General features: G+C 47.9%; 1 protein-coding gene across 1 annotated transcript in view; it reads left to right on the top strand.

Annotated features, from left to right (window-relative positions):
• UGGT2 (UDP-glucose glycoprotein glucosyltransferase 2) overlaps window positions 1-18,199 on the top strand; it is a 1,432,652-nt gene that overhangs the window by 264,057 nt on the left and 1,150,396 nt on the right. Inside the window, exon 6 of the mRNA XM_086936163.1 lies at window positions 17,375-17,471. Within this exon, the coding sequence (XP_086792289.1) occupies window positions 17,375-17,471 (97 nt within the window). The remainder of the gene's footprint in view (window positions 1-17,374; window positions 17,472-18,199) is intronic.

The raw sequence follows: 18,199 nt of genomic DNA on the forward strand, positions 1-18,199 counted from the left end.
CAACTAAAACTTGGTGTTTTTGTGCACTGTTTGTACCCACAAACATTATAACTATCCCAGTTGGACTTCGGGGCACAGCATGACATGCTACCCTTAAATGATTTTTTTTTTTTTAATATATTTTTATTGCAGGAATTAGTGAAAATTACATATCAGACCAGCAAAATAATCGCAATCAGAAACAATTAAATATTTTCCACATTCCCCTGGCCAACGACAAGAGTACACAGCCATTCAGCCCACAGCCCGAGGGCCGGGCGGCGAACACCAAAGGGGATCTGGTATAAGGTCGAAGCTGGTCTGGATGATCTAAAGGTCTTCATCTGCTTTTCTAAATCATCCTACAAAAAGTAAAAGAAACCCTCCCCAACAATCTAGTGGTTCTACAGGTACCCCCCCAACCCCCGCCATCAGTGTGTGTGGTAGTGTATGTATGCAGGCCTATGTGAAGTACCCCGGAGTAGCCAATAGACATCTGAAATAAAGTTATCTACCGGGACTCGGGACGTGTCGCATCCTCACTCTCGGAATCGCTGGAAGCACAATCGTCTCTGAGGGCTTGTACTGACGTCTCCCATTCCAGTGCCGATTCTAGCGCTCTCTCGTTTTGCTGTCGCCTAGCCAATTGGTATCGCAGCGTACTCTCACCCGCCGCCCATTTCAACAGTTCGCCGCGCCACCTAACCTCTGTTGGACCAGACCGTGCCTTCCAATTCCTGGTTACCTCACGCTTAGCGAGGAGAAGCCCCAGATCAATAAATTTGCTTGAGATTTTATTCTTGGGGGTATGCAGGAACCAGTGTAGGAGCCCCACCGCCGCGTCGACCGACAAGGACCTCCCCGTCACCCTATTCAGGGTGTCTCCTACTCCAAGCCAATAGGAGGACAGCGCCGGGCAAGACCACAGCATATGGAGAAGATCCGCCACAGACGCCCGGCATTTGGGGCACTCTGCAGAGTCCGCGGCAAAGTACTGTTGGATCTTCGCCGGGGTCAAATAGGCCCTGTGGAGCACGTAGAAGTGGACCAGTTGGAAGCGGGCATGGCGCGTGCCCTTCCAGGCCCGCCTCTTGAGTTGAGACCAGGTCGTTTCCGGTATCTCCTTCCCTATGTCTGCCTCCCATCGTGTTCGTAAAGTGGTGAGGGGGGGCAACCCCTCGCCAATCAATCTGCTATACAGGCATGTGACCGTCTTGACCGTCCCCGCGGACATCATAACGTATTGGCACACCGGGGATGTAGGCGGTTCCTCCAGTCCGCTTTTCCAGTGCGTTTGTATCGCTCGGACCAGAGCTGCGTGCAAAAGGAAATCACCCCGAGGAACGTCAAAGCGGTCTATGATCTCTTGGAAGGGCAATAACGCCCCGTCCTCGTAAAGGTCCCCCACCAGCTGCAGTCCCGCGTCCTCCCAGAGCCCCAGGCGCGACCAGTCTCCCCCGTGAGGGAGGGCCGTCAACATACCCAGTGGTATCTCAGGTGCATAGGGCAACCTCAGCTGTCCCCGGGCGTGGGCTCGATTCCAACACAAACAAATGGTCTTTTCCTCGAGCGTCAGGTCCTGTAAGGCCAGACGTTGTCGGAGTGTGATGAAGGAGATAACGTGCCTAGGCATCCACGTGCCTAGGCATCCCCGTACCTCTCCCAGTCTCCGGGCCGCGAAATTCTCTCGCGACCTCCTGGGTGAAGGTCTGGAGTTGCGCCGCCAAATAGTATTTTTCGAAATCCGGCACCGCCAGGCCACCCTCAGTTTTTGGCCTCATCAGGGTCTTGAGAGCCACTCTCCGGCGGCCCGAACCCCAGAGGAATCCCACCACCATGGATCGCAATAAGCGAAAGGTGGCCGGCGGGATCCAAATCGGTAATGCCCGAAAGTAGTAGAGCAGCCGGGGGAGTACCACCATTTTCAACAGGGCGATCCGCCCTGCCACCGAGAGCGGCAAGGTAGCCCAGAAGTCCATGCTACCGCGCAACGGGCTATGTTCCCATCCAGGAGGTCAATTGGGTTGTGGTAAATGTAAACCCCCAGGTACTTGAAACAGTCAGGTTCCCATCTAATCCCCCCACTGACGTCTGGACTGGGCGTTCCCCTGCGAACCGGGAACAGACAAGTTTTGGCCCAGTTGACCCGAAGGCCCGAGACCTCCCCGAAAGCTGTTAGCACCGACGCGGCCCCCCTCAGGGCAGCAACCGGGTTCTCAAGGAAGAGCAACAGGTCATCGGCATATAGCGAGACATGGTGCGAGCCAGAAGGCGTCCGCAAACCGTTGTAATAAACCCCGGACCGGAGCAGCAGCGCCAGGGGCTCCACCGCTAGCGCGAAGAGCAGCGGGGACAGTGAGCACCCCTGTCTCGTGCCTCTCTCCACCGGATATTGCGAGGAGATCAGTGGACCCGCTCTCACCCTGGCCGACGCCGAGGCATATAATACGGTGGTCCACCTGACAAAGCCCTCACCCAGGCCGAATCGCAGCAAGACACTGCGCAGGTAGTCCCATTCAAGGCTATCAAAGGCCTTTTCCAAGTCTACTGAAAGAACCACCGGGCACGGGGCGTCTGCATGCAAATCCCCCAGTAAGCGAAACAGCCTGCGAATGTTCATGGTTGTGTTCCGCTTGGGAATGAAACCAGCCTGGTCCTCGTGCACCCATGAGCGCATGTGCCCTAACAGCCTCGAAGCCAATATGCTGCTCAGGATCTTATAATCGACCGTCAGCATCGATAGAGGTCGGTAGGACGCCGGGTCAGCCGATTCTCTCCCAGGTTTAAGGAGGGGAACCACTAAAGCCTCACACATCGAGCCGGGGAGGCGACCCAACCACTTCGCCTCTCTGTATACTACTAGTAGCCGAGGCGCCAGGAGGTCAACGTAAGCAGAGTAAAATTCAATTGGGAGGCCGTCCAGGCCCGGGGTCTTGTTCCTCGCCATCCCTTTAATGGCACTGCGAATTTCACCCAGTTCAATGTCGGAGCCCAGAGCCTTCGCCACGTCCGGCTCCAGCGCTGGTAGCTCTAGGGGTTGTAGGTATTCCTCAATCAGATCGGGGTCCCTGGCAGAGCCACTGCGGTACAATTGTTCATAGTAGCGCAGGTAGCAGCCCAAAATCTCCGGCTGAGTCTGTACTTCTGCACCCTCCGCCGTGCGCATGGACGTCGTCAAAGATGTCTGGCGCGTAGGATTGGCCAGCCACGCCAACAACGCGCTCGACCTATCCCCCTCCACGAGCGACCTAGTAGTGTAGGCCTTATAGTCAAAGCAGCGCAGCCGTTCGACCGCCACCGCCACCGACTCCCTCGCCGCCGCCGTGCGCTCCTGGAGCTCCGGATGACTGGGGCGGCGGAGTTCCATCTCGCGGAGCTTCCGATCAGCCGTAGCCAGGTCATCAAGGATGACTCGCCGCATGCCCACTTTTTTAGAAATGCAGTAGCCTCTGACCACCACCTTAAAGGCGTCCCACTCCAACGCTCTCGATCCTGCAGTACCCCCGTTGGACGCGAAGTACTCCGAGATCCTGTCCCCCAAGTCCGCCTTGAAAACTATATCCTCTAGGATCTCCGGGCGCATTTTCCAGGTGGGCACAGCCGGGACCCCGGGAAACCAACGAAGGTCCATCAGGAGGGGGTTGTGGTCTGATATGGTCCTGGCTAAATACTCAGAACGGACCGCAGCAGAAACCACCTCCGCCGATCCCAGAAACCCATCCAGCCGCACGTGCAACTCATGCAAGCTAGAGAAAAAGGAGTAGTCCCTAGTATCCGGGTGCTGTGCCCTCCAAACATCCGTGAGCCCCCAGTGTGACTGCCACTCCTTCCGCCCCTTCGCCACCCGGTGGACCGGGGAGTCCGGGAGGGGGGGGTGCTAGCGGTCGGCCTCTACGTCCACTACCGAGTTGAAATCGCCACCGAGGAGGAGGGTTCCCGAGAGGACATGGGCCAACGAACCCGATAACCTGGAGAGGAAGGCAAGCTGGTCCACATTAGGCGCATAAATGCAGCAAATGTTCAAGTCCCTGCCCCCCAGAGTGCCCGAGAGAGCTACATAGCGACCCTCCGGGTCCACCAGTGACTTAGTAACCTGAAAGGGAACCCCAGCCCTGATCCAAACCAGTGCCCCTCTTCCATATGCTGAGTACGAGGTATAGAAGACCTGCCCCCTCCACCTACGCTGGAGCGCCGCCCCTTCCGTCTTGTTAAGATGAGTCTCCTGGAGCAGCGCTATCTGTACCCCTCTACGCACTAGATAAGCGTGAACCTTGTGTCGTCTAGACATAGTGTGAAGCCCTCGTACATTCCAAGTGATGCATTTCACATTAGCAATATCAACCATTGTCCCATATTGTCCGTTCCGGGTCTCCCCACCCAGGCCCTAACCACAAACTAGCGACAGTCAATGCAACACTGATGGCGGCCATTTTCCCCAACAAAGAAACAACAACCCCCATTCGAAACAAACCCTTACCCACCCACCCCAGAACAGGACCCAAATAATGCCATCTAGTTCCCATCCAAACCATACTCCCAACAATCCCACAATCCCCGACTAGTCCTGCGGTCGCCACCGCAGGAAGGCCTTAAGGGCAAGGTGCGGGCTGGGCGCCGGTAATGGGCCCTCGATTCTCGGACTACCGAGATTAAGTTGAACCCAGATCAAAACGCTATAGCCCAGCCGGGGTCCCCCCTCCCCCCTCCACCAGGGCCTGTGATCACTCGCCTTCCCTCACCACCCCCGCCGCATACCCCCACCCAAATGGAAGTAGCTCACCCCGTCACCCCTGTCCATCCAGCATGTTCTCAGCCGAGCCCGGAGTAACCCCCGGCAAGTGGACACTATCGGTCTCCGACTCTTCCGTGTCCGTCCGGGCCCCTTCGTCTCCAAGTCCTGATTCCTCGATAATGGGGCCACTGTGCGAACCAGATAGAGTAGACACCATTTCCAGCACTCCCCTCCGCTCCGCCAATGTCTCCACAGTCGAAGGCCTGTCCGGCTTGCCGCGGCGGCTGCGAAGTCTTTTGGAGCGGCGTTGTTGCCCAGGTTCCACTGCCAGTTGGGACGACGAGCCAAAACCATCTTTGCCAGCTCTATAGAGTTCAAGCCAGTTGCAGACGTCCTCCGGGGTATCGAAGAACTGGGTTTTGTCGTCAACGATAATGCGGAGCCGTGCAGGAAAGAGGAGCGAGTATTGGATGCCCTTGCTCCGAAGTTCGCGCTTGATCGCCAAAAAGGAAGCCCGTTTGCGCTGGGTCTCATATGTATACTCCGGGAAAATGTTCGCCTGGCTATTCTCCACCTGATAAGGGCCGTTGTGTCTGGCGGCATTGAGGATGAGGTCTCTGTCCCGAAAATGTAGCAAACGCGCCACCACAGGTCGCGGGGCGCGGCCCTGTTGCGGCGGCCTCGCCGGCACTCTGTGCGCCCGTTCCAGGGTGTAGAAGGAGGACAGGCCCTCTGGGGCTATTGTGTCCCGGAGCCAAGCTTCCAAGTAGGCCACCATGTCGCCATCCTCAATATTTTCCGGCAGGCCCACCACCCGAATGTTGTTCCGTCTATTGCGTCCTTCGGCATCCTCTGCCCGTCTCTCCAAGGCCTCAATCCGGGACAGGGCATCCTTCATTGTCGCGGCCAGGGTCCTCTGTGCCGGCTCCAAGACCTTCACTGAGCTCTCCACCTCCTTGACCCTATCCGAGAGCTTACCGTGGTCCGCCCTGAGAAGGCCCAAACTCGTCGCGACCTGGGCGATGTCTTGCTGTAAGGCCGAGCGCGTGGTTGCGATCGCCTCCAGGACCCGGTCAAATTGTTGCTGCAGATGGGGACCATCAGTTCTCTCTGGGTCTCCTCGGTCCTCCTTATCCGGCGCCTCCGTATCCGAGGCGGCTGGAGTAGTCCCCTTGGCCCCTTTCGGTTTTCCCATGGCGGTGAAGCCCCGTGGAGGAAAGTTCGTCAAAGGTACCACCGAGTGCTGGCGTCGTCCAAGTCGCCCCTGGCTCGCAGTTGTCGTGACGAGGGTCGCCGATCGTCGTCTCCAGGGCCCGCTGCTCTTCCGAGACCTCGGGCCCTGCCACCGCTGTGTCGTCGGAGGCCAATGAGGAGGAGGCGGGGACGACTGGCGCCAGGTCGGGCAGGCCCGCCAGGCCAAAGAGGATCCGGAATGAGTGTCACCAATATTGCTTGAGACTCTGCGGCGCCAGGGCACTGTGTCGCCCATCAAGTTCAGCCACTCGGTGGGGGTAGCCGGGAGCGGCTTACGGGGACGTCTTCATGAACTGGGCCGCTGGCCGTTCATGTCCTGGATCCGACCAGAATTCAACCAGCCGTCTGTCTGGGGACGGTCGCCGTGTCCGGACCCTTCCCAGTTGGCCTCCAGATTAACGTTCCACCGGGTGAAAGGATGTAGAGCGGATGCTCCGTGTCCAGCTACTCTCCACGGGTCCAGGGTCTCGGCCAAGAAATCGGGGAGGCCCGAGCGCCATCTTGGGTCTCACTCCGCGAACCCCTGAACTTCGGTTTTTCGTCGGAACCTCCGGTTTTCAAGTATCACCGGGCGGCCCAGCAGGTCCCCACCTGTCCACCCATCGGTTTACGGGGTTCGGGGTGCCCCGCGGACTCCGATCTGCAGGATCAATGTGGGCTCAGTCCCGGAGCCGAGCTCTCAGGCGACCATCGCCATCGGCGTCCAAGCCACGCCCCCTGCTACCCTTAAATGATGCAATGAGAATAATGATACACTGACTGTGCATGTGAATAGACACAATAGCATGGTTTGACCTAATATTGCTGAATGTGAGATTCAGTTATTCTACTTTCAATTTAATTAAAATAACTGTGAAACAGAAAAACTTAACAGTATGAATTACTATGAAAATACCCATTTCATGTTACTCCATCAGACAGCAGGGATTGGTAATATTCATGACAGATATGTAGGCCCCACAAAGGTAAAACATATATTGAGAGTGAAGAAAGCCAAGATTGGTACCAGCTTTCAATAAACGTTTAAATGAGGCTGTATTCGATAGCATCAATAAGATATATTTCTCCTCTTAATAGCAAGAAAACCTACTGCAGTAACAAATGGCTTCACGATGTTTATAATGCTAAAACACATTGCACCGTTGGGATTAGCAGTCAAAATCAAGGAAACATGATCACATTTAAGAATTCATATGCTCCTAATTAGCAATAAGCGTCATGGGATTTTTGAGGAAGTAATTAAGCTTATTTAGAATTTAGAATTGCAGAGAAAATTGTCATGGCAAGCAATATCAATGTCACAGATTAGTGTGAGTACCGATCAGTGATCCCTTGCTTAACTGCACACACCTGCTACTACTGACACCTGCACTTGTTTTTTCTTTTTAGAACACATTTGTATCAATGTTTAGCGCATTGGTAAAGTGACAGTTCCATTTTCAGGGATTTCCCATGCTTTACAATCCTTTCATCCCGTGTCCCCACATCCCTGCAGATAAAACCATCATTTATTTACCCCTTTCTCTGCTGCTCTCCACGAGACAGTATGTTAAAAAACATATATGGAATAATGTTTATGGTAGGGCCATGAGAGCTTACATAAGCTACAGCGGATTTACCCTAATTATACATGCCAGAAGCCGAACACTAGTTCTGCTTGTAAATTAGTATTAAAAACGCTATACAGCCTGCTAACTTTTCAATCAGTATTTAATGTAGCTAAGTGGAATATTATGTGGTATGGTTTTGTATATATAATATTACCACAATACCACAAAGATGGTCCTTGCATTCACACTAATAAATCCTTATCTCAGTCCTGGTAGAGTGGCAAAGAGGAGTCCGGCTCGAATAGAGAACCATGTGCTAAGCATTTCAGAGTACCAATATGAACGATAAGTAATTGACACAACTCTAGAGAAATCTGACACTTATATATAAAAATAGTGTATTTTTATCTTAATTTAAACAGCAAAAAGAACGTAATAGCATACATATAACCAGATTTATAGATTTTTGAAGCAATATTAAATAAGTGAAGGAAAATACATGAAAAAGATAACATTGCGGTCAATTGCAAGAAGCACTAGTGACAATCGATCACTTGCCCATTTAGTTACATGGAAGACTTACAGGGTTATAGTCATGCGGGCCCCAGGACGAGGTCAAGACAGTCACATAAATTTTACCTAGCCCGTCGAATCAAAGTGCAGAGTTGTCCTGACTGTCCTTGGTGCTGAACGGGAGCTGCGGTGGGACTGATTTTATGCCTTACACAGTGCTGCACAAAACAGAATGCAAAAACACAACAGATACACAGCTGCTGATGTCGGATGATGGTTTTATTGTTTTCCCTGTAAATGCAGCGTCAAGTGTGGGGGTCGGTTAACGGACTGTGGTCCAACAAGCCTTAACAACAGTAAACACAGCGAAAAGATACTGGAACTTCACTGGGTCCGGGGGAGTGAGGTACCTGTCTGAAACTTCCGACAGGCAAGACTACCACTCCCACAATGCATTGGACCACATGTATATGGGCGATCTCATGAATGGCCCGTGGCCAGTGATTTTTTTGGATCTGGTGAGTGTTTTTACCTGCATTTTGCAGGAAACTAGTGGCACTAGTCTAGGGGAGACTGGTGATGCGTCTGGCTTCCACAGGGGTCCATTTCTTCTGGAGTGCTGAGTTTTAGCCAAGGACAAGGGGCGTTCAATCAGTTCCAAGCCTATTGCCTCAGGGACAAAGTATCCCTCTTTTGCTTTAGTGCTGTGGGCAAATTCTTGTTGTCGGCAACACAGTTCTCCTCTTGGTCCTTCCTTGATCCGAGAGTCTGGTGCCAGGGACTTTCAGTGAATCCTAGATTTAGGGGAGTTGTGGGTGTGGGAGCTAGTAGCCAATGGCGGATAGTCTCTGCAGTTAATTTTCCCCTGAGGTGACCACATATGTGGGTGGGGGCCACCTTTTCTGGCCAGAAACCACTGTATCTGCCCTCCTAAAGATGGCAGAATTCTAATTATCATGTACAGGTCAGGCTGCTCGTCCTGGAGGTGTGGTCACCCTTCCTGGAGGTGTACACCTACTGCATACCTAATTTCCCGCCTTGCCTGAGTGCAAGCGCACCTGAAGCAAGGGGAGGGTTGTGTTCTTCTCAGGGGGACAGCCCAAATTCATATCAGAGGTGATGCAGCCTTTGAATCTCACCCCTCTGATGTGTCACTACACTAGCCTGCTGGAGAGGAGGGAGGTGGGACCTCCTTCCTGTCCAGCCTTTGTTCCTGACTCCTGGGAGTGTGTCATACTACCTGGCAGGAGACCAGAATCCTGTCTTGACGGCAGCAGGTGCAGGAAATGGTGGCTTTCCAGTCAGAGCACAGTGAAACTGAGACAACCAGGGTGGCAGCCTCTAAGATAGACCGCTGGGTGCATGGCAGCCTTCCCTTGTCACAAGATCCATTTGGGGAGAGAAGACACATTGTTTGACACCAAACTCAACACATTTAGATGATGCCATAAGGGAACAAGCACCCCGGGTCTGCCCGCGTGTAATATTATCCTATGGACAGCCTATTACTTATAGTGTACCTTAATGGTAAAGACACTATAGAAACATTTAAGCTTGCACTTACATGTCTACACTCCTAATATACTGCACCCTGCCTCCTTGGCACAGGAGGCCTTCTGTAGGGGTGACTAATATATACAAAAAGTAACGTACTGACTATGTCACACATGGTGAGGGCAAAGTTGAAATGGAGCATTTGACACTTTTCTTGCAGTCTGCTATAGCAGGCCTGCTATCATTAGCTTATCTGGTCAGTGAGGGCAGCACAAACAGTGCTGCAAGCCCTGAGTTCCCCTTTACCACCCATGCCCTGGGTACCACTGGAACCATATTCTAGGGACTTATAAGAGAGTATAGTCTTTGTCAATTGGGGATGCTAGTTACGCACATCAGCTTTTAGGGAAAGACCACAGACAATTGAGCCTTTTCAGCAGGCTTCAGAGCACTGTCAGAATCAAAAACCAGCATCTAGTATTCCAAATAGAGGCAAAAAGTGGGGAGGAATCTGCAAAAAGCCCTTTTTTCTTTCAGTTAGTATTCATTTTTACTACACTCTAACTGAACTCTAAAGCAGCGTTTGTATTATGCCCTTTGTGTTACCTGTTCAACCTCTGTATTCCATTCTGGTTCTACACTGCATGTAAAATGAAAAGAATAAAGCCAGCTTTTCAGCACAGATGTTTCAGCAGAAGACACATATTGTTTTATAAAGCTTTTTATTTGCATTTTAACTATAATAAAGCTAGAGGGGTCTCTGCTGCATTATATGGGGCAGAGTTGTGGGGCACTTGTAATTTGGAGGTATTAGCCAAGGTGGAGAGCAAATTTTTGAAAGATCGGATGGCTCTCCCCTTGAGCACACCCACAGTTCCCGTATTACTGGACCTGGGATGCAGATCGATTGTGGATCAGGCACGACTACGGCCCCTGTTGTTGTGGGCTCGTTTGTGGAGGGTCCCTGAACTTGCCTCATATGCTGAGGGCCTGTCCGAGGTGATGGCCATGGGGGGTTGGCACAGGGTAAAGTGGTTGAGGGATGTCAAAAGCCTTTTGGGGGAGCTGGGATTGGCCGAAGCATGGGTTACTCGAACTGCCCCACCTAAAGCCACCCTGAAGAAACTGTACTGGGACTGGGTCTCTTTCAAACTCATTAGCAACCCACGGCACTGTAATTCCACCTCAACTTTTCTAAGAATCAAAGACGTGGTGGCCTACGAACCCTATCTTGATTTGGTTTCCATCGCATTTGATAGGGCATTGTATTTTAGGTTTAGGGTGGGCACCCTACCAGTAGGTAATTTGCTATCGAGTTGAAAATCGACCTCCCAGCATTCCCCCTATTGTGCCCTATGTACCACGCGGGTGGAGTGGCTGCTCACATCCTTTTTGAATGTCCGGACTATTGTAACCCAAGGAAGCGTTGGCTTAAACCAGTGTGCAGAACCTTTGGCACCCGCCAATATTCAGTGGCCCTACGGACTCTATTAACAGACACTTCTGCCCTTGTAGTTTGTGGCATCTCAAAATTTTTAAAATGGTCTTGGTTGATCCGTTCATATAGGCTTTCTGTATCAATTTAATTCTTTTTTTTTAACTGTATTTATCTCAATGTTTTTATCGTCTTTTTATCCCTTTTGATGTTTTGCCATGTACAGTTGTAGAATGCTTTTTTAAATATTTGTTGTATGTACTGCTTTTAAGATATTTTTATGTATCGAAATAAAGCTTATCAACCAATAATAAACTTTATACATACAAAAGATTTTGTAAAGATATAGTATGTACAGTTTGCATTAATATTCTATCCCACACGCTTTCTTCCCCATATTGAGGCACATGGCTAAGAATCGTACTCTCCTTTTCCTATAAAAGGTGCAATGGGACATATTGTAAATGAAGCCATGTTTATAATGAAGCACTGAGACTAATACAATTGACACAGAATCCACTGGTATTTTGCAGGGCAGCCTCTGGCTTTATAGATGACTTTCACTGCCAAGGCACATCAGTCCATCCCTGTCTGCCATTCGCCAAGAGTCAGAGGGAGGGGGGCTGCATTCCACCATTTCTTAACAATACTCCTCTTGGCTATTAGATAGCCCATTCCCACCAGTATTCATTCACCATGTCCTCCCTTCCACCTGACCATAATCCCAAGTAAGGCGGCCCTTGGTTCTACTGGGAAGTTGTTAACCAATACATATTCCAGGTGTGCATATATTTTAATGCAGAATGAAATAATCGAAGGGCAGCCCCATATTACATGCAAGAAATTGCCCTCTGCCATTAACAGATGGGTGTTCGGTCCACACGATGATCCCAATTTCCGGCCGACCATTGGCTAATGGGGAAGGTGGGCTACAATAGGGCACTCTATGCTAACTATCGGGAGCTACAAGTGACTGGCCCCACGGCTTGCACGGTAGAAGTGTGGCATGGAATTCAGCGGAAGCTGGGGTGGCATAACCTCCTGACAAAAGTAACTCCTCTCTGGGAACCTGATATATTGGGTCACCTCAGCACTTGTCCGGGTTTTGATAAGTGGGACACAATTGGGATCTCCACAGTGGGGGACATGTGGTTGAAAGGGAAGAAGGCCACATTTGCTGATCTTCAAGCTAAGTATCACCTTGCATCTTCGGAGACTTTTCGATATCTCCAAATTAGCCATGCCATTGATTCGGCCCTCCCAAGCCCCTTTCAGAATCCTCCCCGTTAGAGGACCGACTACTACTAGATCCAATGGACCGCAAAGCCATTTCCCTCACATATCAAAAATTTGTGAATAACCAAATTGACCCAATGCTGAAATTACGGTCGAGCTGCGAGAACGATCTGGGGGATATAGACAACGAGGAATGGAGAGATGCACTTGCTTCTCCCGGAGAGATGGCGAAACCCTATGCGACTTCGACTTGTCCAACTCAAAGTTCTCCACCGGGTCTATTTCGATGCCAAATTACTGTTTAGGTTGGGTAGAAGACCTGATCCGCTCTGCCTCCGATGAAGTCACCAGACCGGCACAATCACACATATCCTCTGGGACTCCCCCTGCATAAATGTAAATCCAGTACTTGTATAGCGCATGAATCACCCCCGAAGGGGTATCTCCGCGCTGGGGGCCGTTGGGAAGATTAAGCGAGCTATTGCCTAGAGTCACAGGGTGCTGGGCAGACCCCTGCCGGGGTTCAAACCGTGATCCCCAGCGTCCAGTGTCAGTTGCCCTGGCCGTGGTGCCACACCTCTCCCAACAACAGTATTGGAAAGAAGTCACCTGCCAACTTGCCAGGACATGTGACAAACCCATTCAACCCTCCCCCAAACTTTGCCTCCTCAATATCTGGGAGGCTACTGATCTCTCACAGGCGGAGCCGTCGTTGTCCACGGTAGAATGGACTATTGCCAAACAAAATATCGCTCAAAAATGGGGGGCAGACATGATTCCATGATTAAGGGATTAGGCGAAGGACATGGACGGTGCTATGATTGCAGAAAAACCAGTGTTCAAGGGAAGGGGATGCCCCAAAAAATGGGAACATAAATGGGGAAAGTGACACAAATATAGGGGGGACATTTGCATTTCTCCTTCGGTGGAATTGAGAAGGGAGAGACAAACATTGATGGACAGATTGCGAGAGACTACAGGAACCTCCCCACTGGGCAGCCAACAATAAGATGTTATTACGAACAGACCAGTGATTGCCTTCTCATATTTTTTACTCTGAGGCAATGTTTGCAACTATAGAGGAAGGGGAACCTCTGGGAACAGTGGATCTATGTACTCCTGATCCAGTATATGTATTGAAACACTGTAGATATTTTGTTTTGCTTTGACAAAGATGACTGTATAATGCCTTGCACAGATGCATTTTTGTTATCAATAAAAACAGTTACAAAAAAAAAGAAAAAACTGCCCTCTGTAATATTACATTACCAGCATGTGGGAAAAGGAGATCTACTCATCCGCCTCAGCCTAGAGGAGTGAAAGTATACACAGTGTAAATATTTGGATTGTATGAATCTGAGCCAGGCTGAGACTGGCAATAGTCTGGGAGCCATCTTAGCCGTGCTCCAGTCATTATCATCCAGTCCACCAGCCCTTCCCCCATATTTCTGAAAGACGAACAAATATGTTAGTGGAGTTGACAATTTGGGATCAGTCCGCGCGTGAATATGCTCTATAATAATTTTACCCTCTAAGGAGTGGAATTTCACAACGTATGCTTGTAGATGTCTAGGGCATTCTGACCTGTAGGTATCTGAAAACTTACTTTTGTGGAGGTAATCATAAACTGATGGTTCTTTAAAGGATTTTATGTGGTCTTTCAGACATCACCTAGCTTAGATATCTGACTGATATCTCTAAGACATCACCCAGATTGGATATACCTATGAGATCCCAGGCCTGGAATCCCTGTCATGTAGTCACCTGCTTGAAGAGTGTGCTGTGCCATGGAGAGGTGTCTGAAGTTACCTTGCCCTGCCAGCCAATGTGTTTGACCACAGCTTTCCAAACTTCAAACAGAAATCTAGTAGTTGTGGCTAAAGTGTAGGGGGATTTGACTACAGTAGAGTGTAAAGATCATGTGACTTCAGTATATGACGAGCTCAAAGCGTACCACCGAGTATACAGGGTCGCTGAAAAGCCACAGATGTCTTTTTCAATTGAAATACATTTTAGAAATTATCTGTAAATCTTGACCGACCACCAACAGATTTTCTCTCATTTCATGTGGAATGTCTTTCTGTCATGTGCTCTATATATTGGTAGACAGAAGGAGCCTTGATGTGTAAAAATCAAAGCAAGAATATCCGGAGACATCAATTTAGGCTTGCAATGCTATTGCGCTCTTAACTTTGCCAATGTATTGCAATTCAGCTATCTCATGAAGAAGTGCAATGTCTGTTGGTATCCCCCAGAGGCCTTGTATAGACCCTACTTTCTTCAATACTTATATGGAACCAGTGAGTTCATCTTTATAGGACATAGAAGTCTCGGTAGCGCAATGTAGAAATGGCATAAAAAAAGACCTCAGAATATGAACAGAGAACATCCTCACTTTACTCACCGACCTCACAAAATGCAGAGCGGAATGATGGAACGAAAAAGCGAGATACTAGTGTTTAGTCCAGCTGATAGAATTATTTGATGGCATTCACTATTAGATTTACTCAAATTGGAATGCGGCTAATGCCACGCCCCCCTACTGGAAAAACTCATGCTGTGATTCTTAAGCAAGGTGGCTCCATCTGCTAATTCTACTGACACATCCTAAACAAAAAAAAACGCACCTATTCCCTTCGATTCATTTAAAGGTAGCAGATTAAGCTCTTGTGGTATTCCGACTGTGCTTTGGGAATGCTGTCCCAGCAGATGCTCCAGAGTTCTCATTTGTCCCAACCGAAGCAATACTTGTGTTGGTGGACATACTGGTAACTGACACAAGTAAATTCAACTGGCAACTGACACAAGTAAATTCATCTACCTCTCCCTGCGCTGTTTGAGCTTCATTGGCTTGAGGGATTACATTTGAATTATGGTGTGTTGACGACAAAGCTCTACACCAGAACAAATTCCTTTTGTGTGTGTGCGTGCACGTGTGTGTGTTCCTAAGTCGTTATGGGCGATATATATCAAGAAGTCCTTTTGCAATTCTCAAATAGCGATTTTTTGCGAATCGCTATTTGAGAATCACAAAATGCTATGTGTGTAGGATTTGCAATAAATGTTGCGAATCCTACATATTCCTTAATTGTGAATCTCAAATTGCGATTCTCAATTAGGGATTACTTCACCATTCATTCCTATGGGCCTAGAGGCCCATAGGAATGAATGGGAAGACATTCTCAATTTGCAATTAGCAATTAACGAATCGCAAATTGAGAATGTAATTTCAAGTGTGCAGGGGTGTCAAAAGGACCCCTAAAATAAGCATGGGTGCACATGTTGCACACATACATGCCCTAAGGGCATGTATGTGCGTCACATGGCACTTTGAAAAATGCAAAAAAAAGGCATTTTTCAAAGAAATCGCAAATTACCACTAACTTGAAGTTGGTGGTAATTTGCGATTCCTTAATGGCGAAATTGCACTTTTTTGTGCTTCTTACATTGCATTTAAGGAATCACAAAATTTGAGATTCCTCCAATGCTATCGCAAAATAAGAAATCTCAAATTTTGCGATTCCTTATTTTGAACGCAGATTTGCTTAATACATACCATTTAGCAAAAATGCGTACGCAAACGCCGAAATTTTGCGAATTTCGGCGTTTGCGAACACATTTTTGCTTGATACATATGGCCCTATATTACTTAATTTCTAACCATTAAGAAATGTTTAACAAAAATACTGCAGATTAATGGAATTTGTTTAATTATTTTGTCATTCAGTTGAGAAATATTAATTACAATTTCATTACTGCCAATTTTCAGTTTTTCCTTGCAGTTTATCTTTTCCAATGGTGGTTTCCTCAGACAGGCGAGAGCTGGCAAGACTGTCTTCTCCATTGATTTGGTGATCTCTAGTTTTTGAGGACTGGAGTGTTTGTTAGGCTTGATTTATTGTCTTCTTTGAGGCAAAGCCAGTACGCATTCATCTGTGACTTTCTAGGGCTTAATTATGTGGCATTGCACAGGTGGAGTAGGATTTTGCACTAAAACAGCTTGTGCAAAGATTATGTGACATAGACCTTGGTATCTATGTATGGCCAAAGTTGAGTGTGCGAGGTCCTGTGCCAGTATGCTGCCGAGAACTTGTTTCACTAGTAAAAGGTGCACAAAGGTGCTAATATGACCGCGGTATTTGTTTCCTGAGGAACTATTAGATTAAATATCTACAGCAATCATAACCGTTGTAGCTTTATGCTGTGATTAGCCGATACCCAGCCAACCACTGTCTCTTGGTTACTCTTGAGCTTCCATGTGCAGCTTAAAGTCTGGAGTTTTAGTATACCCATAGGTTCTGGCTGGCCTTGCACCCAAAAATGCAGAGAACCCACTCACCCCTTGGTAATGGAAACTGCCAAATCAGAAAAACTTCCTGTTGGCCAGTGTGTGGCATCCCTGCTCAAACCCATGGAAAATGCACCCAAGGCTGAGAACCGCACAGGACCTAGGAGAGCAGACATCTTGGTCCTTGCTATACGACCATAAATATTTCTTGTCATCGAACCATATTTGGGATTCCTGGAAAGCGCCCAATTTAGCATTCACTTAAAATTCTTGGAATCATCGAGTTTCCCTCATTTTCCCTGTTATAGATTTTCATCCTTTCATTAGGGCAACAATTGCTTTTCCGGTGTGACGCTCACTTGGCATTCACGAACGGATACATACTACACTTCGGTCTGGTTGTTGAAAACCTTTTTTACATTCTATTAGCCCTGACCAAGTTCCCGTGGCACTGGGGAACGAAATGCATTGGCTGTGTGCCGTTGTTTTTTTTTCCAAAGAAACTCAATAAAAGAAGAACCTTCAATGAACTCACTTTTTTTTAACTTTTATGTAGTGCACCTTCCTTTGGTCTTCAATTCATATCAGCAGTACTCTCTGCACTAGTGCTTCAAAATAAAAATCTAACACTTGTTTGCTTTTCTTCTAAGTGTATTTGTTCACTATCCTTTTTTGGAGGACACAACTGTGACAAATCGGTCTTCACATATTGGGGTTCATTAAACTGTGTTGTGTTTGTTAAATTTTGAATTTCTTTTCCATGAATGAGCAGTTTATTAAAGCATTAGAAAAAATCTCAAGAAAAACTTATGTGTCAATAGATTCTATGTGGTTATTTGTCAAAACAAGAAACAGGCAAAAAATAATGGTTTATTAAAATAAATTCTCAACAGAAACCAAGTTCCAGAAGAATGTATTTATCTGGATATGGAGTGGAGCTTGCAATTAAAAGTACAGAATACAAAGCGGTTGATGACACAAAGATTGAAGGTATGTAAACAGTGATCCACCTATCAAGGCATTGAACTTACAGTCATAATTATAAAAATACTTTTTTGCTCTAGAATTGGTACACATTTGTGGTACCAAGAAGTGAGGTGTTTTTTCTAAGAAAAGACGTTCCGATTGAAGTCTTTTTTCTCAAACAATCTGCAATGTTATTAAATGTAATTATAATGTAGGTCATATATTTCTATTCAAACACTTATTTGCACGTTTCCATCCTACCTCTTTTGCACGATTGCCGAACCTGTGGGTTTAGATTCCAGAGGCATGCAGGGAAGTGGTGGGTTCTTAGCATCTAGAAGGTGCTTATTAATTGAAACCATTACCATTTTCATGTCCATGAATTTAAGTAGTGCATTGTGGAAAAAATAGATTTTCCCTCTACTAAAGCCCTTACATCACTGACTTTCCATTGGGGAATTTCAAAATCATTGACTTTTAACTGGAGAAACTCTTGTGATGGCCAGTTAATGAGTTTCCCTTTGTTACTGTAAGATATTTATAACTCAAGATGAAATAAAGAAAGGGGTATAGTTTGTATTCCTTCCGGTCAAATAACGTTCTGCAAACATCAATGATTTTATGACCTAGGGTCAAAACAAGCATAGCATTATTCATTATTGTTGCCTCATTTATTGTATTACAGTAAACGCTGTTTTAAATATACATTTAAATAGTGCATATAACAATGCTCCCCAGCCACACATTATGCA

Source organism: Lissotriton vulgaris, chromosome 8 (assembly GCF_964263255.1).
Source record: "Lissotriton vulgaris chromosome 8, aLisVul1.2, whole genome shotgun sequence".
In the NCBI taxonomy this organism is placed as follows: Eukaryota; Metazoa; Chordata; class Amphibia; order Caudata; family Salamandridae; genus Lissotriton; species Lissotriton vulgaris.